A 20955-nucleotide genomic window follows, 5' to 3' on the forward strand; every position below is an offset into this window, starting at 1 on the left:
CTTCATGGGACCTATTCTAGGAATAAGTTCAAATTGGTTCTCTGAGGATATCTTGCTGTTAAAACTGATGAGCTGAAGTCTTTGTGAGAGTGTTTTTCCAGTTCTCTGCCACTGCAGGACAGGGCTGTATAAAATATAGTTGTACTGGCTCAAAGAAATTTCAAGTAAACAGATGCAAACGTTACAAACAAAATCAAAAGATTACAATGATCCTAATTGTGAAAATAAATGTAGGCTCTGCTAAGAGATATGTACTATTGCAAAATAAATTATAGAGTGCAAGATAAATCACAGTCTTAAAAGCAAGTACAAAGGACTCTATAATATAGAAACCCTGTTTGAAATTATAATCTCAAATAATTTAGGCACTTCATTTACAATTGCATACTGTTTTCAGGCATTTCCAAAAATTCCTGAAGCTCTCAGCTATTTCACAAAATAATCTGCTTCATAATATGTCTGTAACATACATAGCCCATATGTTTGTTGACATATGGTCTCTCTGGCTATCGAACTTAAATCCTTTTTGGGGCTAAACACAGGATTATGATGTGCACAATAAATATCAATTCCTATGTTTCACTTAACACAGAATACAATAATTGTATAAAGTTCTGAAGTCTTAATTATTGATGGATTTTTCCATGGGCAAAGGCAGACAAAGGAACACACAAAGTTTTCCATCATCATCCCCCAGGGCAGTAGCATCACCATTATTTTTCCAAGGATGTTTCAGTCCAGGCATTTTTCTGCTTTATGTGCAGTAGAACAGGAGAGGGGAGCAACGGATGTGATGTAAAGGAAACCTGTGACTTTTTAGGGTTTTTAACCAGCATCCAGAATTCTCTCCAGAAACTCCTGATGTCTTTGACCTGATAACCTTGGCTGCCTGGAAATCAGCACAGATTGCTTCTTCATTATTGCCTTATGTTTCATTGCCTCACTCTCCCTGACAAATGTGTAGGGAAGTTTATTTGCAGAAAGGCTGAGAAGAAAACGTGGTTATAAAAAAAAAACCCTATGGCTTGTCCAACAATATGTGAAAGCCTTTTATCTGGTTACTTGACATTCAGTTCATTTACTTGCTAAGCTTCATCACAAAATATTCATAGTGAAGCTAAAGAACTTCTGTCCCAGGTCACAGGTTTTTTTTGTTTTTTTACTCTTTGACATGGGATATGGTACTCCTGGGGAAACAGTAATTTTCTCCTTTGCATTGGAAAACTGTTTTCACAGAGCTTTCTGGTGAGATCTTGTCTACCGGTGGCATGGAGATCCTGGAGGGTATTTCAGCTTTTGCCTTCAGGAGAAAAGAAGGTAAAAGTGAATAGCTGGGCTCAGCTCTGACTGTACTCCTGGTGCAATGATTTTGCAGTATGACCAGAAGTAGTGTAGGTTCCCCTTGCAGCTGCTTTGGCAGTGGCCAGTGGTGCTAAGTGGTTTGTTTGGAGTGCCTTTATAAACAGATGACAAAAAAATACCTACAGGATATGAGTTGGTTAGGTGGCATCATTGGCAATCGTGCGTCATGATAATATCTTGAAGCTGTATTTGTTTTTAAAATGAGCCTCTAGAGCAGGTTGGATATCTCCAGGCACTGGTTGCTGGATATCGATTCCCTCCATCCAGGTGGCTAATACAGCTCTCCAGGCTTTGTCAATAGCGGCTCTTTGATGCCCAGCCTGAAACAGGTTTTCTCACCTACAGGAAAGAAGTCCACGTCACAAGACACCGTCTCACTAAGTGCTAATTTGACAGCCTTATTGGCAGCTCTTGCTGCGAGGCCAAGGAGTTGTCAGAGCATGGATGTCGGAATTGCCATCCCAACCCCTGGAAGTCGTCCCTTTGGTTCACTGTCGAGCACACTGGCAGCAAAGTCTGGCAGCTGCTTCATCAGCCTCTGCTGACTGGTGTCAGACTGGCACTACGCTTACTAAACTTACTAAAAATTAATACTAAAACCAGAAGAAAATGTGCAAAGTAGAATTTCCTTTCCTTTCCTTTCCTTTCCTTTCCTTTCCTTTCCTTTCCTTTCCTTTCCTTTCCTTTCCTTTCCTTTCCTTTCCTTTCCTTTCCTTTCCTTTCCTTTCCTTTCCTTTCCTTTCCTTTCCTTTCCTTTCCTTTCCTTTCCTTTCCTTTCCTTTCCTTTCCTTTCCTTTCCTTTCCTTTCCTTTCCTTTCCTTTCCTTTCCTTCCCTTCCCTTCCCTTCCCTTCCCTTCCCTTCCCTTCCCTTCCCTTCCCTTCCCTTCCCTTCCCTTCCCTTCCCTTCCCTTCCCTTCCCTTCCCTTCCCTTCCCTTCCCTTCCCTTCCCTTCCCTTCCCTTCCCTTCCCTTCCCTTCCCTTTCCTTTCCTTTCCATGCAGAGAGGTTGGTTGGTAATGGAGCACAAAATCCTGCGTTCTCCACAGTATCATGGGATGTAAACTAAAATAGTATGGCATCTTTGCCTCTGATGTGACTAATTATTTCTAACATTTTCTCCTGAAACATCACGCAGTGAAAACCTCAGTCAAATCAAGCCAGAGCTGAAATACTAAAAAAAATAGAAGCAGTTACACTTAAAATATGTATTAGGAATCAATTGCATGCAATTTCCTGGAGGTTTAATTTTGTTTGTGCAGTTTTGAAGGACCTGACTTTTTTTTAGCAGCATGTTCTGTTAGCTGGACAGAACAATCTCTGCACAGGCCTGATGGTGACCTAGTAAAAAACACAGGTCTGCCTTACAACACTGCTCTATTCATCTAAGACTCCAGATGATTTTCTGATGTACAACAATTTATGCATGTATATTTTAGCAATAAAAAAAATTAGGAATGGAAGACTCAATTATATTTTGTTGTTATATTTAACAAGAAAGATGCAATATAAATAAGTGAGAAAGTGTATAAACACAATTTAATAAATACAAGAAGAAAGATACTTACATCCTCCAGCATGTGGAGTTTATAGCCTTGTGCAATGTAATTATGTTTATATGAGTATGAACATAATAAACAGTAGAAAGTCACACAGCAATGAATGATAACAGTGTATGTAATTCCAATGATATACAGTACCACAGCTGGCATACTGAACATAACCCCGCAATTTGTGTAACAGAGACAAGAGTGGAAGGGTGTTTTGTTTTGTGGGTATTTTTTAAGGGAAGGACTGGAACGCTAGCCAAAGACTAGAAAAAAAAAGCCCAAGATGCTCCCAAACTGGTACTATTGCAATCTGCTATTTAGCCACTTTTTTTCTTCCATTTTCCAGGCATGTGAACTGCATGTTCCCAATGATTCCTTTAACGTTCCCATTCGCTCCTTTTTGACCCTTGCACAAGAGCAAAGCTGTGAGCGGAGCGCTCCTGGGTGCTGTCGTGCTGCTCCAAACTCTGCACCTCGCTTTCTTCTGCAGCTTTTTAAGCTGCCCACAGGGTACGAGGCATTCAGAGTTAAGAGCAGAACAGATTCTTTGCTGACCTTAGCCGGTCGAGCAGCCTCAGAGATTGAAGACAGACCCTAGCAAAGGCCTGGCAACTCGGGTTTTAAATCCTGTAGGGATTTCAGCCTCTCTTTTTGGCTGCAAGACTTGGCTCTTTCAGAGCAGAGGAGCGTGTGCAGTTGATGCCCTGGGAGCCTTGACCACAGGATGGAGTTTTAGCATCTATTGCAAAGCTTGAAATTTCTCTCTATTTCCTATGTCGCTTCTCAGCCCGTGACCTAAATTGTGAGTAGAAGATATTAAGCCTGGATTTTAACTTGAGAGCTGACTACACCCACAGGAGAAATTAAAGCATAGTGTTGTTTTTTGATTGAAGGTAAGCAAGCAGTGAAATTTTACTGGATTCTTTGTTTAAACTGCTGCCAGAAATAGAAAATTTTGAGCAATATTCTGTTCTTCTTTATTGTTCTTTCTCCTCTAAAACTAGTCTCATACCCCCACCATATTTAGACACAGCACAGTCCTGTTTTGGCTTGTTCGTTTGTTATGTTGTAATAAAATGTCATCTAACCTTAAGTCCTTACTCCTTCCTGCTTGCTGTTAAACCTGTTTTCCCCCAAAATAGCATTTGTCAGCTCTTACTGGAATTTCTTCACCATAATGTCTGTGGGGTTTTGTGTGCAATGTCTCTAACCTTTTCCTTGGGAAAGGAATGTGGCAGAGCTCTAACTTCTTGGTTAAGCACAAGTCCTGAATTGCTCATTACTATGAGAAAGTGCAAACAGAGGCTGTACTCCACCATCCACCTGTGGCTGGTTTGTGGCTACCTGATGGCTACCAGTGCTCCTTCTGTTAGTATTCAGTGTATTCTTTATTAAAATAGAAAAAAAATCCAAATTTGCAAGTATTGACTCTAAATAAATACTCTCAGTCCTTGAATAATCCCATCTCCTTTGATTATAGATCCTTTGTCTGACCTCAGCCAGTTCTTTCAACTGCTAATAACATACCAGAGGATTTAAACCTCATGACCTTTGCTGAGGAATGAGATGCTTTAACTGTAACCCACCCTTACTGTTTCAGGGAAGATTTGGTTGATGTTGGACAATGAGGCATTTTATATTGGGTTTAGCTCTCTGAAATTTCAGCTAATACCATGAAAGAGTTAATTGACTTCTGCAGGTTACAGTCTAAGTTTACCCGGTGTCAGGATTTTCTCCTGACGCTGCTTATAGACAAGGTGATAATCTTGTATCTGAAGGCAAATATATAGAATACATCTTAGTGATCCCATGGAGCGGTTTCCCAGGCAACTGTAACATCTTCATCCACAGCAGGGTGCAGGGCTTGCCTGGCCAGCTTCTCTTCACGCTAGAGAGCCTGCAATCAGCAAATGTGCCTTGCCATGTTTTCTGGAGGTTAAAAAAGCAAATATGGTTTGGATGAGGTTTGGATATTTCCTCTTGAAGTTAAGGTCATTCATGGGTCTGGTATTGTCCAGAATAAAGAGTATTTGACTGCTCAGTTTGGAAAGATACATAGCCCGGTCACAACCTGACAGCGAGGATTGAATGGATGGATGACAGCTTCTGTGAACACAGTGAAACATGCTGCTCAGGGTCCCGAGATGGACAGGTGAACCAGGAACTTCCCCTTTCTAAAGAGAAATATTAGCGATACAAGAGACAAAAAATCCATATAGCTAAAATTAGGAAGGGGAGAATCAAAAGATCACTTTATGCAGAGGAAAAAAAAATAGTAAATGCATTTTGTTCTTGTACTGCATTCATTCTTGCAGAAAATGGGACTGACCTCAGAAGGATAGTGGAGAACATGAAGTCTGCATGAACATGGTGTGCTCTTCTTCAAAATTCATCCCCAGCCCCTATTTATGCTACGCCACCCCAAATGTGTCAGCGGGGCTTTGGGAGAGGTTGTAGGTTAGAAAATAGCCCTGGGAAATTCAAAGTTATCAGGCTGTGTGTTTCCTACCTCTGACATTTGGAACAGAAATAGGCAGCTTACAGCTTGTGAACTACAGGGACTGTAAAGCAATTTGATGTGGCTTAAGAACATAGTGTGTAATTTGGCACTGAAAACTCACACGTTGACTCTGAGATGCACACCAAGAAACCACAGTAGGGCTGAACTGTGAATTGTTCCAGGGAAATGGGAAATCTTTGGGTTGTGCCTCTTGGTCACGTCTTTGAGGCGCAGTTATCAGTATCTGAGCTAGCTTGGTATGCCCACAGTGTACACATGCCCTAAGGCCACAAGCTTCAACACTTTCAAAGAGCACATGTTAAGACTCTGTCCTTACATCAGAAGCCTGCAATGAGTTGAGTCAGAGTATTTTAACTCCTGCCTTGTTGGCTTAGATGACACTGATATTATGAAATTTGGCAAGGCAGAGAACTGTAGGGTTATCTGAGTTTCAAGGGATCTCTTATATGTAATATGGTCTTGTTGTTCCTGCTGTGGTAAAGAGACTGGGAACTGTGTGAGCTTTGCTTTCTTAATTGCTCATTCATAATTTGTTGTACTCGTCTGGAGCATCTCAGATCTCATGAAGTAATGATGAAGGGCAGGCCCACACTGGGCACTGGAGCCCTGTGCAGAGATCCATGAGCTAGTGGAGACGATGTTCACTGCAGCACCAGGAGAAGCATTACCTTGTCCCCAGGGCATGGTCCCTACGCCCATAAACCCCACTGAGACAGCTTGGGTCCCACCATACTCACATGATTATTCAGCATTGAGGACCAGGCGAGTGATACATGTGGTGCTTCCATGGAGTGTTAATTCAGGTGTGCTCCTTGCTGCTGCACAGTCGAGTCCTTCAGCTCCCAGTGCTTCTTGCTTTTAAAAAGAGGCCCTCAGCCCCTTTGAAACTTATACACTGTCTATCTTCACTCTTCACAGCTGGAATTTGCTCAGTGTTTATTGAAAAGTGCAATATTGAAGTCCATCATGTAATTTTTTCAGTGTACTTATGTGATGGGAATTGGGTTTAAAAGCATGAACTTTTACTGCTCAAATGAAAGAACTAGTTGTCAGCAGGCAGGCTCTTTGGAAGGAAGAAAGAGTCACAGGGGTTTTTGTGGACTACATGTTTGCTTATGGCAGTCTATATAGTGTCAAGCTGAATGGAGAGCTGGGCCTTTTCATGTACTGTGGCTGCAATGCTTTTCCTGTGAGACTGGAGCAATGAAACTCTGTAGTAAGTAGCTAGAGTATATCCACTGTCCTGTCCACAGAGAACAATCCTGATTCTCAGCATTTCTGGGCTTTCCTATTCCCTGGAGAGTGAGGTTATATTAGCTTTCCTAATATTGGATTTTGTGTTTATTCATAGTAATCTGTATTCTTGATTAAGCATTGCAGTTGATTACCTCCAAAGCTAGCAGCTGTGGGAAGGGGTATGGATTGGAGAAAAACCTGAAGCCCCTGATGCTAAAAGGGGAATTCACAAGGTGGAGACAGGGAGAGAGATGAGGTTTGTAAACTAGGTATTAATGCAGGTAATAGAAGAATAAGGGAGGCAGATATAACTTCCTGAGGAGTTATATCATGCGCTAAAACATAATAAAGTATGAAGAAATGCTTGCACAGAGCAAGAAAAATCCAGTCAGCTGCAACAGGTTTTCAGTGAGAAAACCAAAACTTCTTCTGTCTTTTGGCATGTGATATTTTCGGATGAAGCCTTTTATAAGAGGAGGAGAACATGAGGGGAAATCAGGCCTCTCGGTAGCTTATGTTCAGACAAAAGGTATGTCAGCTTGGGCACGGAATTGTATGACGTCAACATTACTTCTCTCCTACTTGAGGACCTTTATAAGCAACAATAGTCACCAAGTAATGAGCCAGTGCTGGCATTTCGCAAGGTAGTGAAGCTCCTTGCTGTCACTCATGGAGTACCAAAGGTACCGAGCAGTACCCGATACCTGGGTACCATCTGTGTCTCAGCTGCCTGTAGAGCAAGGCAGACTTGTAGTTTGATTTTATCTTCCTACCAGCAAATTTGAAAGCACGGGTATATTCACAATGTGAAGCTTGCTCTAGGGTTCAGTGCCTATTTGATTTCTGTTTAGTAGGTCATTACGGAGAAGACCCTTCCTATCAAAAGGCTTTTGTGGAAAAGGACGGCTCCTTTAAAAAGGCTGCAATATCCTTGTTTATTTAAGTGGCACAGACAAGTAGAAAGAAAATAGCAGTGAGTTAAAAGAGCACGAAGAACTGATGGAAAATGCTCTGCATTTTGGAGAAAAAAAGGTGTGTCCTTTCACCTCCTACAAATGATGACTGCTGTTCCAGATGTAACCACTTATTTCCTGAAGGTACTTTAGGTCTCGTGTCACAAAATTAAACTGGCATCTTACCCTTCTACAGAAATGCCAAGAGCCTATCTGTGGAACAGCTGAGATTTCTCCCTCGCAAATGTTGCCTGTTCAGAAGGAAATGAGCCACCTCTGAGTTGTGATTTGGATATTTTCTCATAATTTTGTGCCAAGCAAGAGGTAACTTTGCTTCTCTCCTGGCTGATCAGACCAGGACTGTTTGTAGATGAAATGAGACTGTTGACAGATGTTTTGCATCCAGCTGACCTGTTTTCCACCCTGAAGGTAACTCCAGATTGCAATAAAAACCTGCTCAGGTGTGAGCAATTCATGCCTTTCTGTCCAGTCTGTAGATGGTGAGTGTCCTGATGAACATTTGGCATCCTCACTGACCTTGCAGTTGCTACAGGTCTGCAGGTTTGTGTCCCACTTTTCACCTCCCAACCGTAATTGTTTCATTGGGTTAGCTGTGCTACTGTGACTAACTTTTGCCCTACGTTGCTCCTTTTTTTCCATTCCCAAATGACATAGCACTTGTTGGTATGACATCTCAAGGACTTAGTGAGCAGAAAAAATGGTTTTGAACTGAGATTCTAAGGACGAAAATACGCAAACTTGCTTGAGCCAGAATATTCTGTTGGCATCTTAGCATAATGAAAAATATCAGATACCTTTTCCTTGTCTTTCTTAGCCTTATCCACTGGAGAACCCTGGGATAGAGTGCAATAACATATTTAAAAAATTATGCCCTTCAAAGCCACCCAACTCTTTCTGTCTATTCCAAACTATTTATGCTATTTATGTTAGCTTTCTTTGACTCCTTTAAAGTTTGATCCCTTTAAAGTTTCATCTCTTCTTCTTCAGTTACATCAGACTTTCCTACATCCTTTTCTCCTCGCTCTCCTCAAAAAACTTCGCCTTTTCTTGTCTATCTAGGCTCTTTTCTCTTTCTTGCTTCTACTTCAATCACTATTCAGGCTTTCTCAGATCATCGAGATCTTTGTTGCATCTGAACAGAAATTGGGTTTCAGCTTTGACAGGTGTCTTTTTAGCTCAGCACTGACATCTTTTCTTAGGCAGCAACTTCCTGTAGGATCTATCTGAGAAATTTCTGAATGCATAAATTATGTTGGCATGCACAAATAAGCATAGCAAAAATGTTAATTACCACCACTTTTCGGTTGCTGAGTCTCCCCTTAATGGGTTGAGCAAGTTTTGTCTGCTCTGCTTTTTGTTTTTTCTTCAGATAAATTATCAAATGCCTTTAACATTTGGTGGTGGTGCATAGAGAATAATGAGAGCTTGTTTTTCATGTTGTACTTCATGCAGATTGTTTTTCTGAAGGCATGCTAAAGAATCTGACAAAAATGCAAGAGCATCTATAAATGGGAAATATTTTCTGCCATGTTTTTGCCAAAAGCATTATTCTTGTCATTTCCCATAGAATATAGCAGGAATGTGGTAGCATCAGCAGTTGCGTGGACATTTGTGCACTTGGCAGAGGGCCTGTAAGGTGCCATGAGCTGCAGACTGTGGGAGATGATGATGTTTGGTATCACAGACTCAGGTTTTACATCACTGCACAATTTGACGCAATCAGCAGCTCTGCCCCGTGCCAGGGAGTGGGACTGGCAGACCCAGATAAGGAAACTCATGCTGTCTCTGCCCACATGGTCTCTGTGTACATTGACTGTAACCAGGAAAAAGAATATATATAATTATAGATGATGATTTAGACTTTAAAATCCTGAGGATGGTGACTATGACACAGCCGACAATTCCTGTCTGAGGTAGGATTGAAAACATGACTTCAAAGCTAATTTCTACTTCTGGTGTGGGGGATCAGACTGCACCTTTATCCCCTTTGCTGTGACAGTGACATGCACAGCTCCCATGATGCAGAAATGTTTCAAAATTGGGTGGCAACCCAGACCCCGAGGTTCATGTTATCTGTAGGTCCTCAAATCTTACACCCTGCTCCTTACATAGTCTAACACTGCTTGCTTTCTGCACACCTCCTAGCTGCTGAGTATCTGTCCAGGCAAAGCAAGCCAACCAAAATGCCATTACAGAGTGGGAGGCAGGAGTGGCAGTGCTGCTTCTTGCTTTAATGCCTTTCTGATTTTCTTTTTCTCCTCGTAGATCAAACCTGTGCGTCAGAAGGTGCATTGCTGGAGCCTTAACCATCGCTAATGCAGGCTTAGAGGAGAATGATTCTGAGTGGAATTGCATTGAAAATTATTTTTTAAAAAGGAGTCATGCATCTTTTAAGTGAGGGCTGCCGTGCCACGGCTCAGTGTAGGAGCCATCCCCGTCATCAAGGAGCTCGAGCAGTGTATCACTCGCAGGACTTCGCTCTGCCGGTGGCAGTGTTAGCAAGCAAAATGAAATTCAACAAATGTGTCTCTCCTTCTGGAGAACTTCTGAAGTTGAAACAGGAACATAGAGCTGTTTATCCACAGCAGCCAATGTAGGCCTCGATGGACTCAGAAAATATACACCTGACCTTTGATGAGCCTATCGCATCCTCCACAGAGAGCACTTCTGTGCAAACACCTTGGCGGCGCAGGAGCAAAGTAAATCACACAGAGGACAGGCTCGAGCCCACAGGCCTGAGTGCCGCGTGTTCATGGAACGATTGGAGATGGTCAGTCACTGCCCAGTCAAATATCTGAGGGCAGGAGGGGAGGCAAGAGCTGTTTCCTTCCCCCAGCTGCACCATTTGGCCTTATAACCCCTTACCCCTGTCAGCCAGGGACATGCTTTTTCTGGATAGTAACCAAGTTTAAGGGGAAACAATCATGGCAGGGAAATGCACAGAAATAGTCAAGTGTGCATCTACAGCAACTTTTTAGCTCCTTTGTGCCTCTGTAGATGAGATCTCAGTGGTGCAAGCGAAGGGTTTGGTTGCATCCCCTTGCTGGTAGTGAGAACACAGCAGTAACGACTGAAGGAATAAACCTGCTTTCTGACTCTGTTTTCCTTCTGTCTTTGTGTCGTGCTGGGATTTTCTATTATCACTGAGTCAGAAACAGGTTTATAGGCTGTGAGTATGATTAATTTCCATTTTGCACCTTGCTATGATCTCAAAGCAAACCATCCTGGCTCTTTGGTTTCTTGATGTTGATCAAGATGTTTCTTGTGGTTGATCAAGATGTTTCTTGTGGTTCTTGAAAGCAAAAAAACTTTGAGCTGGGAGCAAAATATCCAGGCAGCTGTGTGAAAAAAATCCATTCTGAGATTTCACTGTGAACATCCTAGAGGGAAACAACGAGATTTAGCACCTTGCCTTTATCCAGACCACTAACCTGCTATGGTTTTACAATGTTTGGGGTTATACCAATGGACCATACAGACAGTCTTTGGTGTATGTTTTCATTTTTATTATTTTGATCCCTTAGCAAAGGCACACAATGCCAGTTTAAACACTTTAGATTTACTACTGTGATGGAGGAGGGAAATATCATGTTCTTAAACTTATAGGCCTATTAACCTTATTAAGTTGCAAGGCTCGATAGGCTTATCAGCAAGCTTTGTGTTGCGTTTCATATGTTTTTTGTGGGGAACCAAACAAGAGCAGCAACGAAGTGCAATACACTATTCCTTTAACAAAGCTGGAGGGAAGAGGTGATGTTGTTGGCTTTGCAGGAAAGTGGAAGATATTGCTGCTAATTTATTCTCATAAAATGCAAACTTTATGGATGCTGGGAATTTTTATTATGGTTCTTAATGATTCATATGACCTATGATACCTGCCAGTGAACCTTACCTGGGAGCAAGGCCTCAGACTGGGTGCTCTGCAGACAGAGTAGAAGACAGAAATGTCAAGTGCCACTTGTTCTGTTAAACCTGATCCATCCAAACCTGAAGTGGGAATATCTTGAATGTATCTAAATCTCCATATACACTTTATGCATGCAAATCACAGTTGTGGTGTGTTAAACTGCATCCCGAATAGCTAGAAAAAATAAACTCAAAGAAATGAGAAGCAAATGTGAGAGCTTGAATCTTCATTCTGTTCAGATAATACCACTTCCGTGTGTCTCAGAGGTGGACAAACCCCTTGAGCCCACTTCTGGGGTGGTGATGTCCCAATAACTCATACCCACCTAACTGCAATCTGCATGTGCCTCGTTTGAAAACAGTTTGTGGTTGCTCAGCTGGTCAAAGCCTTTGAAAAGGTGGAATCTGCTCTTGGATTTTGTGGGGGGAAAACCCAAACATTACTTGCCTGTCTCCTCATAGAGTCAGATCCTAAGGACCACAGTCTGTCAGAGGTGACTTTTAGGCAGAATTGGAAACAGAAAGCAGGCTAAAGAATTTTGTTAAGAAAGATCTTACTGTGAGCATTTATAATACGAGCATGAATGAAATACATGCAAACCCTCAGGTTAACCATTATTTTCTTCCTAATGTTCAGACCAGATGCGATTGGTTTTGCAAAGCGTTTGGGACATTTGCTGCCATATGAGCCTCTTTCCCTTTCTCACCTGCTGCGTGAAACATCCTTAAAGAGCGTATTTGATCATCTTTTTGTCCTTCCTTGGAAAGTCACACAAGAACTGTCTTTCTATGTTGTTCGAAGTTTCTGTAATCTGCTGCTTTGCTCCAGGCACCACAAAGCTTCCTCCTCTCCGGGCCTGCATGGCCATCTCCTTGGCATCCCCTGGGAGCTGCTTGGTGGCCTCACTTGGTTGTTCTCTCACCACCTGCTTATGCTGAAGATGCCTACAGAGAAAGGCTCTGGGCACCTCTCATGTCCAAAGCTTATGAGCTAGAAATGTGGCCAAATCCACTGTTTTAAAGGGATGTGATAATGGTAAGCATAGGAGGTACTGACCAGGCACAATGGGAGGTCACCAGGGACTCAAACAACTCATGATTTAAAAAAACTAAGTCAATAATGCACCAAAGGTTACCTGGATTGTCTAAGGTACAAGCTCCACATTGAACCTAGAAATCCTGAACAAGGCTGTTCTTGTCCCTCATCTTCCACAAATAATGTTATGTGAAGGTTAATTTTGTATTAAAATGGAGTTAAACTAAATGCAGATACAATGAAAGCTGATGCTAAACTACGCTCAAGCAGAATCCAACACGACGTGCTTTTCATTGCAGCAGAAACATGGGCTAATCCACTTATCAGTTGGAGTTGGAGGTCCTGTACGAGTCGGAACGGGGTGTTCAATTCAAACGAAAGGATTTTCTCTCTGAATAAGAGGACACATACTGAATATGCAAATAGTCAAATGTTCTCTTGACGGTTTTTATAAATGGATTGCTTACTGTGGTGTTTAAATGAGGCTCATTTCATCTTATATTTCTATAGTCCTGTTGGTCCGGAAGAATCCTGAAGTACTTTACCAGCAACTACAAACACATACTTTTTTAAAGTAATTTAAGAGTCATTGGATTATATCAACCACTGACATGATCAGCACCAGCATGTACAGTGATGATGAAAAAATATTCAACCACAATCTGAGATCAAATTATGAATTTTTCTATAGAAAGTGTTGAAGGCTCTTACATGCCACTGTATTTCTTCTGGCCTTATCTGAAGGCCTTACTGCTTTCTACCTTCTGGAAATAAATGCATCTACATGAGGAGACTGAATGTTCCAGTTAAAGTTGCCGTAATTTATAACAGCTCAGGTCTCCCTGAAGACTCACACAGAGTTCCCTTCTGGAGCCCTTGTACGTTGATTTTTCAGTGTAAACACTGAAGGAAATGCAATGTTTGAGGCTGCTGAGTCACTGGCATGCATGTCTAACACTGGGTGACTGTCAAAAAAAGATCCTTAGCATTTTCATTTGAAGAAAAAAAAAGTTAATTTAATGTTTTTCAGCATTCCCTTGCCTGTACGGTCTAACATTCAGAGACTTTGTGGGACTCCTACTGCTTTTACAGTACTCTGTATAAATGAACCACAGGATCCCCTAAAATGTTGCACAATTAAATTAAATATTGTGCAATTAAATTTGTTGCAGTAAAAAATTATGCTCTTAGACATTTGCTACATTGATAGAGATTAACAGAATTTATTAATTCTACAGAAGATTTGATTGAATAAACTTAACATAGGCTAAGATATGTCTGCATGCAAGAGAAGAAATGAATGTCCAAAGGACTTAAGGTCTAAGAAAAACACTTAAAAATTGGGTGCATTAAAAACTAAATATGTAAAAAAAAAAGGGGGGGGGAGAAAAAGAGAGAGAGAGAGAGAGAGAGATAGTAACATATTGTTCTACGTATTGTAGCTGCTCTAAGTATCATAACTTTGAGGAACTTTCTACTTAAAGTGCACTTTTACTGTTTTTCCCTTGCAGCCAGGCTTTACAAGGTCTTAATATGATATGTTTTGAAGTGGTAAAAAATTCTTGAAATGTGTTTTTGAAATCTTTAGACCTTTGACCATATTTGCTATGATGATACAGACTTAACAGTAAACCCGCCTGAGAGACATTTTAATGGAACACTTTAAATGAAATCAGTTGGTAGTTTCATAATGGCAGCTGAATATGTGTTCTTGCCATTTTCCCATTTAACAAGAAGAAAAGGCCAAACAAGGACCAATTAGTCATAATAAAATCAGCTTTGATGACATTTTCACTCCTGAACTCTGGTATAAAATGATCATCTAAGAAAGAACTGGAAGGATATGTGAAGAATTTGGTAGTATAACTGCATGTACATACCTACACACTCCTGAGTAAAAAATGATCAGGTAAAGACACTGCAGATTGTATATGGAGAAAATATACCGTTTGTGCGTTTATGTGTATGCATGTAGTTTTGCTTGGTTTTGTTTTAAATTTTAACTGATTTCAGTTTTTCTTTGAAGTCTATGCAGGTTAAACTTTGTTTTCATTCTTTGGATCTCAACGACATTTGTGTGTTCAGGTTACCCAGTTGTCCCTTCCACGGTAAGTCATGCTCCCTACTTACTTGAAGATTAGATGCTTCATTTCTTTTAAATAGCTATTTTATTTAAATGATTTTTCTTGTTTGCTTGTTTCTTTGTTGTTGGGTTTTTTTATAAAATGAAAGAAGTTTCCTGTATTAAAGTTATTAGTTAAATATTATTACCTAATTTTCCTGGAGTATAGCTCAATTTTTGCTTTAGTTACTAATAAAATATGCAAGCCTCTAAAATAATCATGTGAGAAATCTATTGCATATTTAATGCAGAGTGTGGGGAGCTTTTGCTGAAGTTGAAATATTGTATGGAAAAGAGAAAAACATCGATCTCCTCTCTATTTCATCTAAATTCCTTGTCTATATCAAATAGGTACAATAAGATATATGTATTAATTTCACTTATTGCTAGCTAGTTTATAAACCAGTAAATTTATTTGTCACTGTTAGTATGTAGGTAAAGGAGAAATTCTTATATAAAGTTGTGGAAAATTATTGCATAGAATCAGTAATACAAATGCGATTGAACTATGAAAGAAAGTAGAACAGCCTATAAAACTGAAGTGAGCAGGTTACTTAAATAATGCTAATATCCTTTCAGTTTCTGATCTAGATCAGGTTACCATGACAGATTGCTGGTCAAACTATGCATACAAAATTTAAGACTTTGCCAACACGGAATGAGATATTTTATTTCTGATGATGTTCAATTTTCCTGCTTTGGACAAAGTCTTCTTTAGACTCCCTGTTCCTTATTGCTGTAAAATCAGCTCCTGGAGCCATGGTTCAGGTTTCCTTGTTTCCTCTGATGTGTTTTGCATCATTATCTTTTCATTAAGGTGATCTATCACTAGCAGAAATGGTGGCTACTCGTGCAGGTGTTTATTTTATTGATTTGAAGTTCCCATTTGCCTTAATCTATCCATCGCCCAGTTCCTCTCTCTGTTTTACTTCTGTAAATGCTGAGTCATCTTTCATTTCTGATCACGGATAGTTTGGACACAGCTTGATCTGACTATCCACATTTCTTAATGGCTCTCTTTATGGCAATGATATAATAGGTAAAACGAGTTTAATTATTTCAATGAATATCTTGCCTGTCAAAATAATAGTCATTTATTCAGGAGTATAAGTCCCTATATAGGTTGTGAGATAGCAGCTAAAAATTCAAAGGGAAATTTCTCTGTCTCTGTGTTTCTTGCAGAAAGTATTTCTTCTTGTTAGGGAGAAACTTCAATCTGGGGAAAAAAAACACAGTCAGTGGCAGAAGAAGGCTGGGTGGTTAGTGAGCAGCGTGCCTGCTCAGTGGCTCAGACTTGGTGCATGCTCTTGCTTGCAGAAAGAATCATTAGTCTACCTTTTATACACACAGAACAGAAAAAATGTTAAGTACTAAACAGTATTAATAAAAGTAATAGCATACTGAATTAAAACTAATCTTAGTAAAGCTAATGGCAATTTTACCATAAGTTCCAGTGAAGGCAGGTGTTAACTCCATGGTTTTGCATGCAACCATGCTTTCCCAAGCAAGAGTGCAATATAGACAGCTTTAGAAATGATGGCAGAGTATTTCATTTAGATAGATAATCAGCAAGCTGGTGAATCATGATTCACCAAATCATGATATGGTGAAAGGTGCACAGAACAACTATAGACATGCCAGGAAATGTTTCCTCTTAAATTCAACGTTAATTTAAATGCAATTTAAATCTGTAAAACTTTTAAAATGTAGTTTACATTTTTATACTGTAAAGTGCAAGGAAAAGGAATGTGTACATAAACCTATATGGATTTTAACCCAGACTTTTAAAAATTCCCATTACTATTTTGTCATTATTAAACTTAGTCATAACTAGTCATAACTACTAGAAAGCTTCCTCCCCCAGATTTCTGCTTTACAGGTATTTTCATTTTCTCTTACCTGTCATTTAAACTACATGACTTCACACAAGTGATAACAAGATGCTCCTTCATTGTTAACTGAAAAAAATCTCATTTTACAGCAAGACACATGCATGCTACTCTAGGGAAACTGTGTTACATGTCACAACTGGTCAACATCACGGAAGGCAATTCATTTCATACTGTAAACATAATTGTAACAGTATCAGTATTTTATATCAGAAATACCACAGTTACGTTTTCTAGAAAGCTACGAAAAAATCTGATTTTGAATATAATAAATCCTTAGCAAATAACAGTTCATCCTTGTCATTCTAAGCATGACTTTTTTTGTGTTTCTGCTTTGCTTTTTATACTGAACAAGTCCTGATAAATACACAAATCCATGATTTTACCTTTTCTTATCTCTCTCTTTTTCTCCTTTTTTTTTATCTTCAGAGCAGCAATCCTTTTTATTTGAATTGCCAGCTGTATGGAAAATCTGATTACTGCCTCGTCCTGCTGAATAACTGCTTAGCCACAGTGGGCAGGAATGAAGAACTGGCTTTTTTAAAGCCTTACCTGGAGATGCCTTTCAATAAAAGGTCCTTTCGCAATGGTGTTGGATCAGGAATTAAAAAAACTTCCTTTCGAAGAGCAAAATCATAAACAAATGTTCAAAACAATACTCTCAATTTTAGCATCTGATGTTTAACTTTACGCTTAAAATCATCTTAATGCTTTTCTATGGTAAAACCAACAGAGACAAATGTACCCATGTCTTCATCATGTAAACAGATGTTTATTTCAAAGAGCACAAGCCAAGTAGAGCAGATGGAATTGCTCAGAAAAGGCTTTATTTCCAAAGTTACAGTATCATAAAGTTTTGTGTTGAAATGAATGTTTTCATTTGGTTAATTCCCCTTCTTTGAAAAGCTACAGATTTAATCAGCTTGCTGTTGATTAATACAAAAATAGTCCTGTGCTTTGAATAAATGTGTGCATGCAGCCTGTCGGGATGACTGACAGGATTATTCCTGACATCCATCCTCTCTGCCGTAGAGGCAAACCCACCAGCAAGGCAGGGCATGACTGTACTTTCCTGCCCCAAATCACATTCACTTGAAGACAACTGCTCTGGCAATTTTAATACAGATTTAAACTACATTTCATTTCAGATTTCCAAAGATATGAAGGGCCATTAGTGAAAGACAGAATCAGGCCCTACTTGTAACTTCTAGTTTCTTTTTAATATAGTTATTTAAAATGACTTTAGCAGGAAATAATCTCTTGAGATGTGTCATCTCACTTCCAGAAGAGTTCTGGGAAATCACTCTAAGGCAGGGTATCAGTGCAGCTCCCTTTGCCTCAATTAATTGACTTACATAGGCAACACACATCTGATGAAATGTGCCAAATGCAGTTTCTGCTCATCTGCTACAGTTGTGGCACAGTAATTAACAATGGGGTTTTTTTAATTTCCTGTGAAAAAAAAAAAGTCATTTGGTCTGAAAATACGTAAATGTGGTGTGTAGGAAAGGTCATCTGCTGAGTTACATATGTGTGAATTTTACCTTGTGGCTGTTTCCTCCAAATGCAGTGTAACAAGCTGTGACGTTGGCTTGAAAATGTTGCAAAGCATGTGTGCAATGCATTTTGAATTCAAAGCTAAGATAATAATAAATCAGTATATGGATGCTTTCTAATATTTCCCTATTAAATATCATAACCCAGAAGATCATCATTAAACCTAGAATAAGGCCAGTTGGCATCATCCCCTCCATGATGCCCATTCCTGTGTCTTGCACCCCTGAGCCCATGGAGAAAAGTGACTCGAGCACGGAGCTGTGCTAGTGTGATACTGGCTTTCTGGGCTGCAGCTGGCTAATTTCTGGCTGATTCAAGGAGATCAAGCACACTCCTGCCTGCATTTGTCCACGCTGAAATGTTTAAAGCATCGTATTTTTTAAAGCTGCTTAAACACTTACACTCCTTTTGGGTACCATTCGTGTCTAGGTTGCTTAGCTCTTGCAGCTCTTAGTCAAGTGAGACCTAGAGACCTTTAAAAATGTATAAGGAAATGCTAGGGAATTATTGTTCTTATGCACTCTGACTCGTGTAATGTCTGGATGGGAGGAAGCCCAGGCCAGCAAACATGGTGGCACGCAGGAGTTTCACTGCAGCAGGGCATTCGCCCTGTTTCATTCTTGGCTGCTGTGATTTAAGCCATGGCAGATGTCCTGAAAATGCAATTTTCCAACTCAAACACTTTCCAGCTCTGTCCAGAACTGCCCAAGAAGCAGCATTTTAATGCTTTTGGCCACGTGAAACTGAAGGGCTAGGAATGACTCCTGGCCTGTGACTGCTGAGCATGCGGCTAAGTGCTGCCAAGAGATATTGACCTGCTAAACACAGGTCCTGAGTGCAGGGTCCCAACAGTACTTAAGCAAAAAAAAGTAACATGGATTTAATTATGCCCTTGTGCAAGCATAATGTGTGTATTCTGCATCTGTGCACATCTGTATTCAGTGAGGTGGAGGTGTTTTGTCGCAGTGCAGCTACCTGGAGTGGCTCTGGCCCGCTCCTTACAGCTCATATCACCACCCAACTTATTTTTCAGGAAAGAAAAAACTGAAACAAGTCCAGATTTATCTTTGTCTTGGGCTTTCACATCCATTTTAGTTAACTTTTTTCTACATAATCAAATACATTTCTGCCTTGGTAACCTATGATAAACAATGTTGTCTGTAAGCCAACAGAGATATATGTGTAGCTTTGAAAATCAGCCTCTTCCTTTTCATTTATTGTGCAGGTGTATTACCAACTCATTTAGTGATTTGGCAATTGTCTTTGAGCAGGGTATGTTCAGAAGGGATGGAGAGCTGGTATCCTGCTTGCACAGACCTTCATCCCCTTTTTTTGAAAGTATGGGCCACAAGAAAAATAGTTTCTTGGCTACAGGAAAAAACCCATTATTTATGACTTAGTCATTGCCTGACAAGCCACTCCACCTTGAGGGATATGCATATACAAAAAAGATGGTACCAGGAGGCCACCAAGAGCCGTAAGTCTTGCACTTACCTAAATCACACCAAGCAAGCCTGGAAAACGTAGATTATCCAGCTGACTTACAGAAGTAGTTCTGTCACTGGTGGCCTGATCTTGCCATCACCACCCACTGAAGATTCACGGCGCTTATGCTGCCTTTGACATGAAATGCTAAACTCTTTTCTGAACGTTAAAGGTGGCTTTATTTTGGAAAGAACAGAGAGTAACCTTAGTGATCTCTGTCAGAAAATAAGGATCTAAAGGTGCCATTGCTGAGCACATTAATTTTTATGCTGACAGAAACTGGAAACACGACATTAGATGTCTTTTTTCAGTGCAAAGAGGACAATAGGAATGACTATAGGAATGCTAGCCTACAGCATAATTAATGTGCTGCAATGAATTATATTCCTTTCTGGAGAACAGGGATTCATGACTCTGTGAAAAGATATTTTGTTGACTTTCTTTACTATTTTTCCTGGCTAACCTAAGAGAAAGAGAAAGGATAAACAAGTTTGGAGGGTGGGAAGAGTAATGCTTTGTCTAGGGATTGAGGAGCAAGTTGGGAAGCAGGGAATGCCTCGACCAGTGTCGGCCTTTGATAGTAATTCAGTCTGTGACCTTAGATAAGTCACTTCATTTCTACTCAATTTCTCCATCTGAAAAATAAGAAGCTATCTTCATCAAGCCATCTTGCATAAGCAGTGTCATGACTGATGGATTTGGGAAGTGTTTTGGAGGTGTTGAGGCAGAGAAGGGTGGTCTCTGCAGCCGGCGCAGCTCACTGGGGCTGGGAGAAAGGCGTGAGCTCTGCTGCCCCATCAGCATGAACTCCAGTCTCACCTTCAGCATGGGACCAAGCACCCTAATGCCTATGTTCATTTTCTAGCCTCCAGGGAGCCCTATGGATTTCATAGCCAAGCCAATTCCCAGGTTTATGAGCTGTTTTCATCTGCATTGTCCATTACTCCAGCTACTGCCAAACAAATGGGTGAGATGCTCATTCACTGACGAGGCTGAGTGAGAGGCATCCTCTGCACCTGCACTTTCACAGTGCAGTTGCTATAGTTTATTCAATCTCGAGCTAGTAACACTATGTATTTTCTTCTTTTTTGATCATGCATCCTTTGGTAAAACACATTAAAATGCATTTAAAGGACATGCAGAATCCCTGAATCCATAGGGATTTTTTTACCCTCTTTGCTCTAACTTGTATCTAGCTTTGGAGGCTTTGGACATAAGTTTCCACTAATGGGTCCCTGTCTTTGGGCTGTGAGAGCCATCTTTGAGCATAGCAGTCACTATTTTTAGCAGCTAGCCTGTCCTGAGCCCTGGAGTCGGGCTG

At 40.3% G+C, this 20955-nt stretch overlaps 1 protein-coding gene across 1 annotated transcript; it reads left to right on the forward strand.

The window, feature by feature from the left end:
* The first annotated feature begins 11646 nt into the window (after positions 1-11646).
* On the forward strand, positions 11647-17231 carry NPS (neuropeptide S). Its single transcript, XM_076338143.1, has 3 exons — positions 11647-11699; positions 14608-14689; positions 17022-17231. The coding sequence occupies exons 1-3, from the start codon at positions 11647-11649 to the stop codon at positions 17229-17231; spliced, it is 345 nt and encodes a 114-aa protein (XP_076194258.1).
* Positions 17232-20955: the final 3724 nt, after the last annotated feature.

Source organism: Aptenodytes patagonicus, chromosome 5 (genome assembly GCF_965638725.1).
Source record: "Aptenodytes patagonicus chromosome 5, bAptPat1.pri.cur, whole genome shotgun sequence".
NCBI lineage: Eukaryota > Metazoa > Chordata > Aves > Sphenisciformes > Spheniscidae > Aptenodytes > Aptenodytes patagonicus.

Coding starts and splice junctions, on each gene's coding strand:
- NPS (XM_076338143.1), top strand. CDS start 11,647: ATGTATCTAAATCTCCATATACACTTTATGCATGCAAATCACAGTTGT. Junction 11,700..14,607: donor GCAAATCACAGTTGTGGTGT/GTTAAACTGCAT, acceptor TTTTCTTTGAAG/TCTATGCAGGTTAAACTTTG. Junction 14,690..17,021: donor ACCCAGTTGTCCCTTCCACG/GTAAGTCATGCT, acceptor TTTTATCTTCAG/AGCAGCAATCCTTTTTATTT.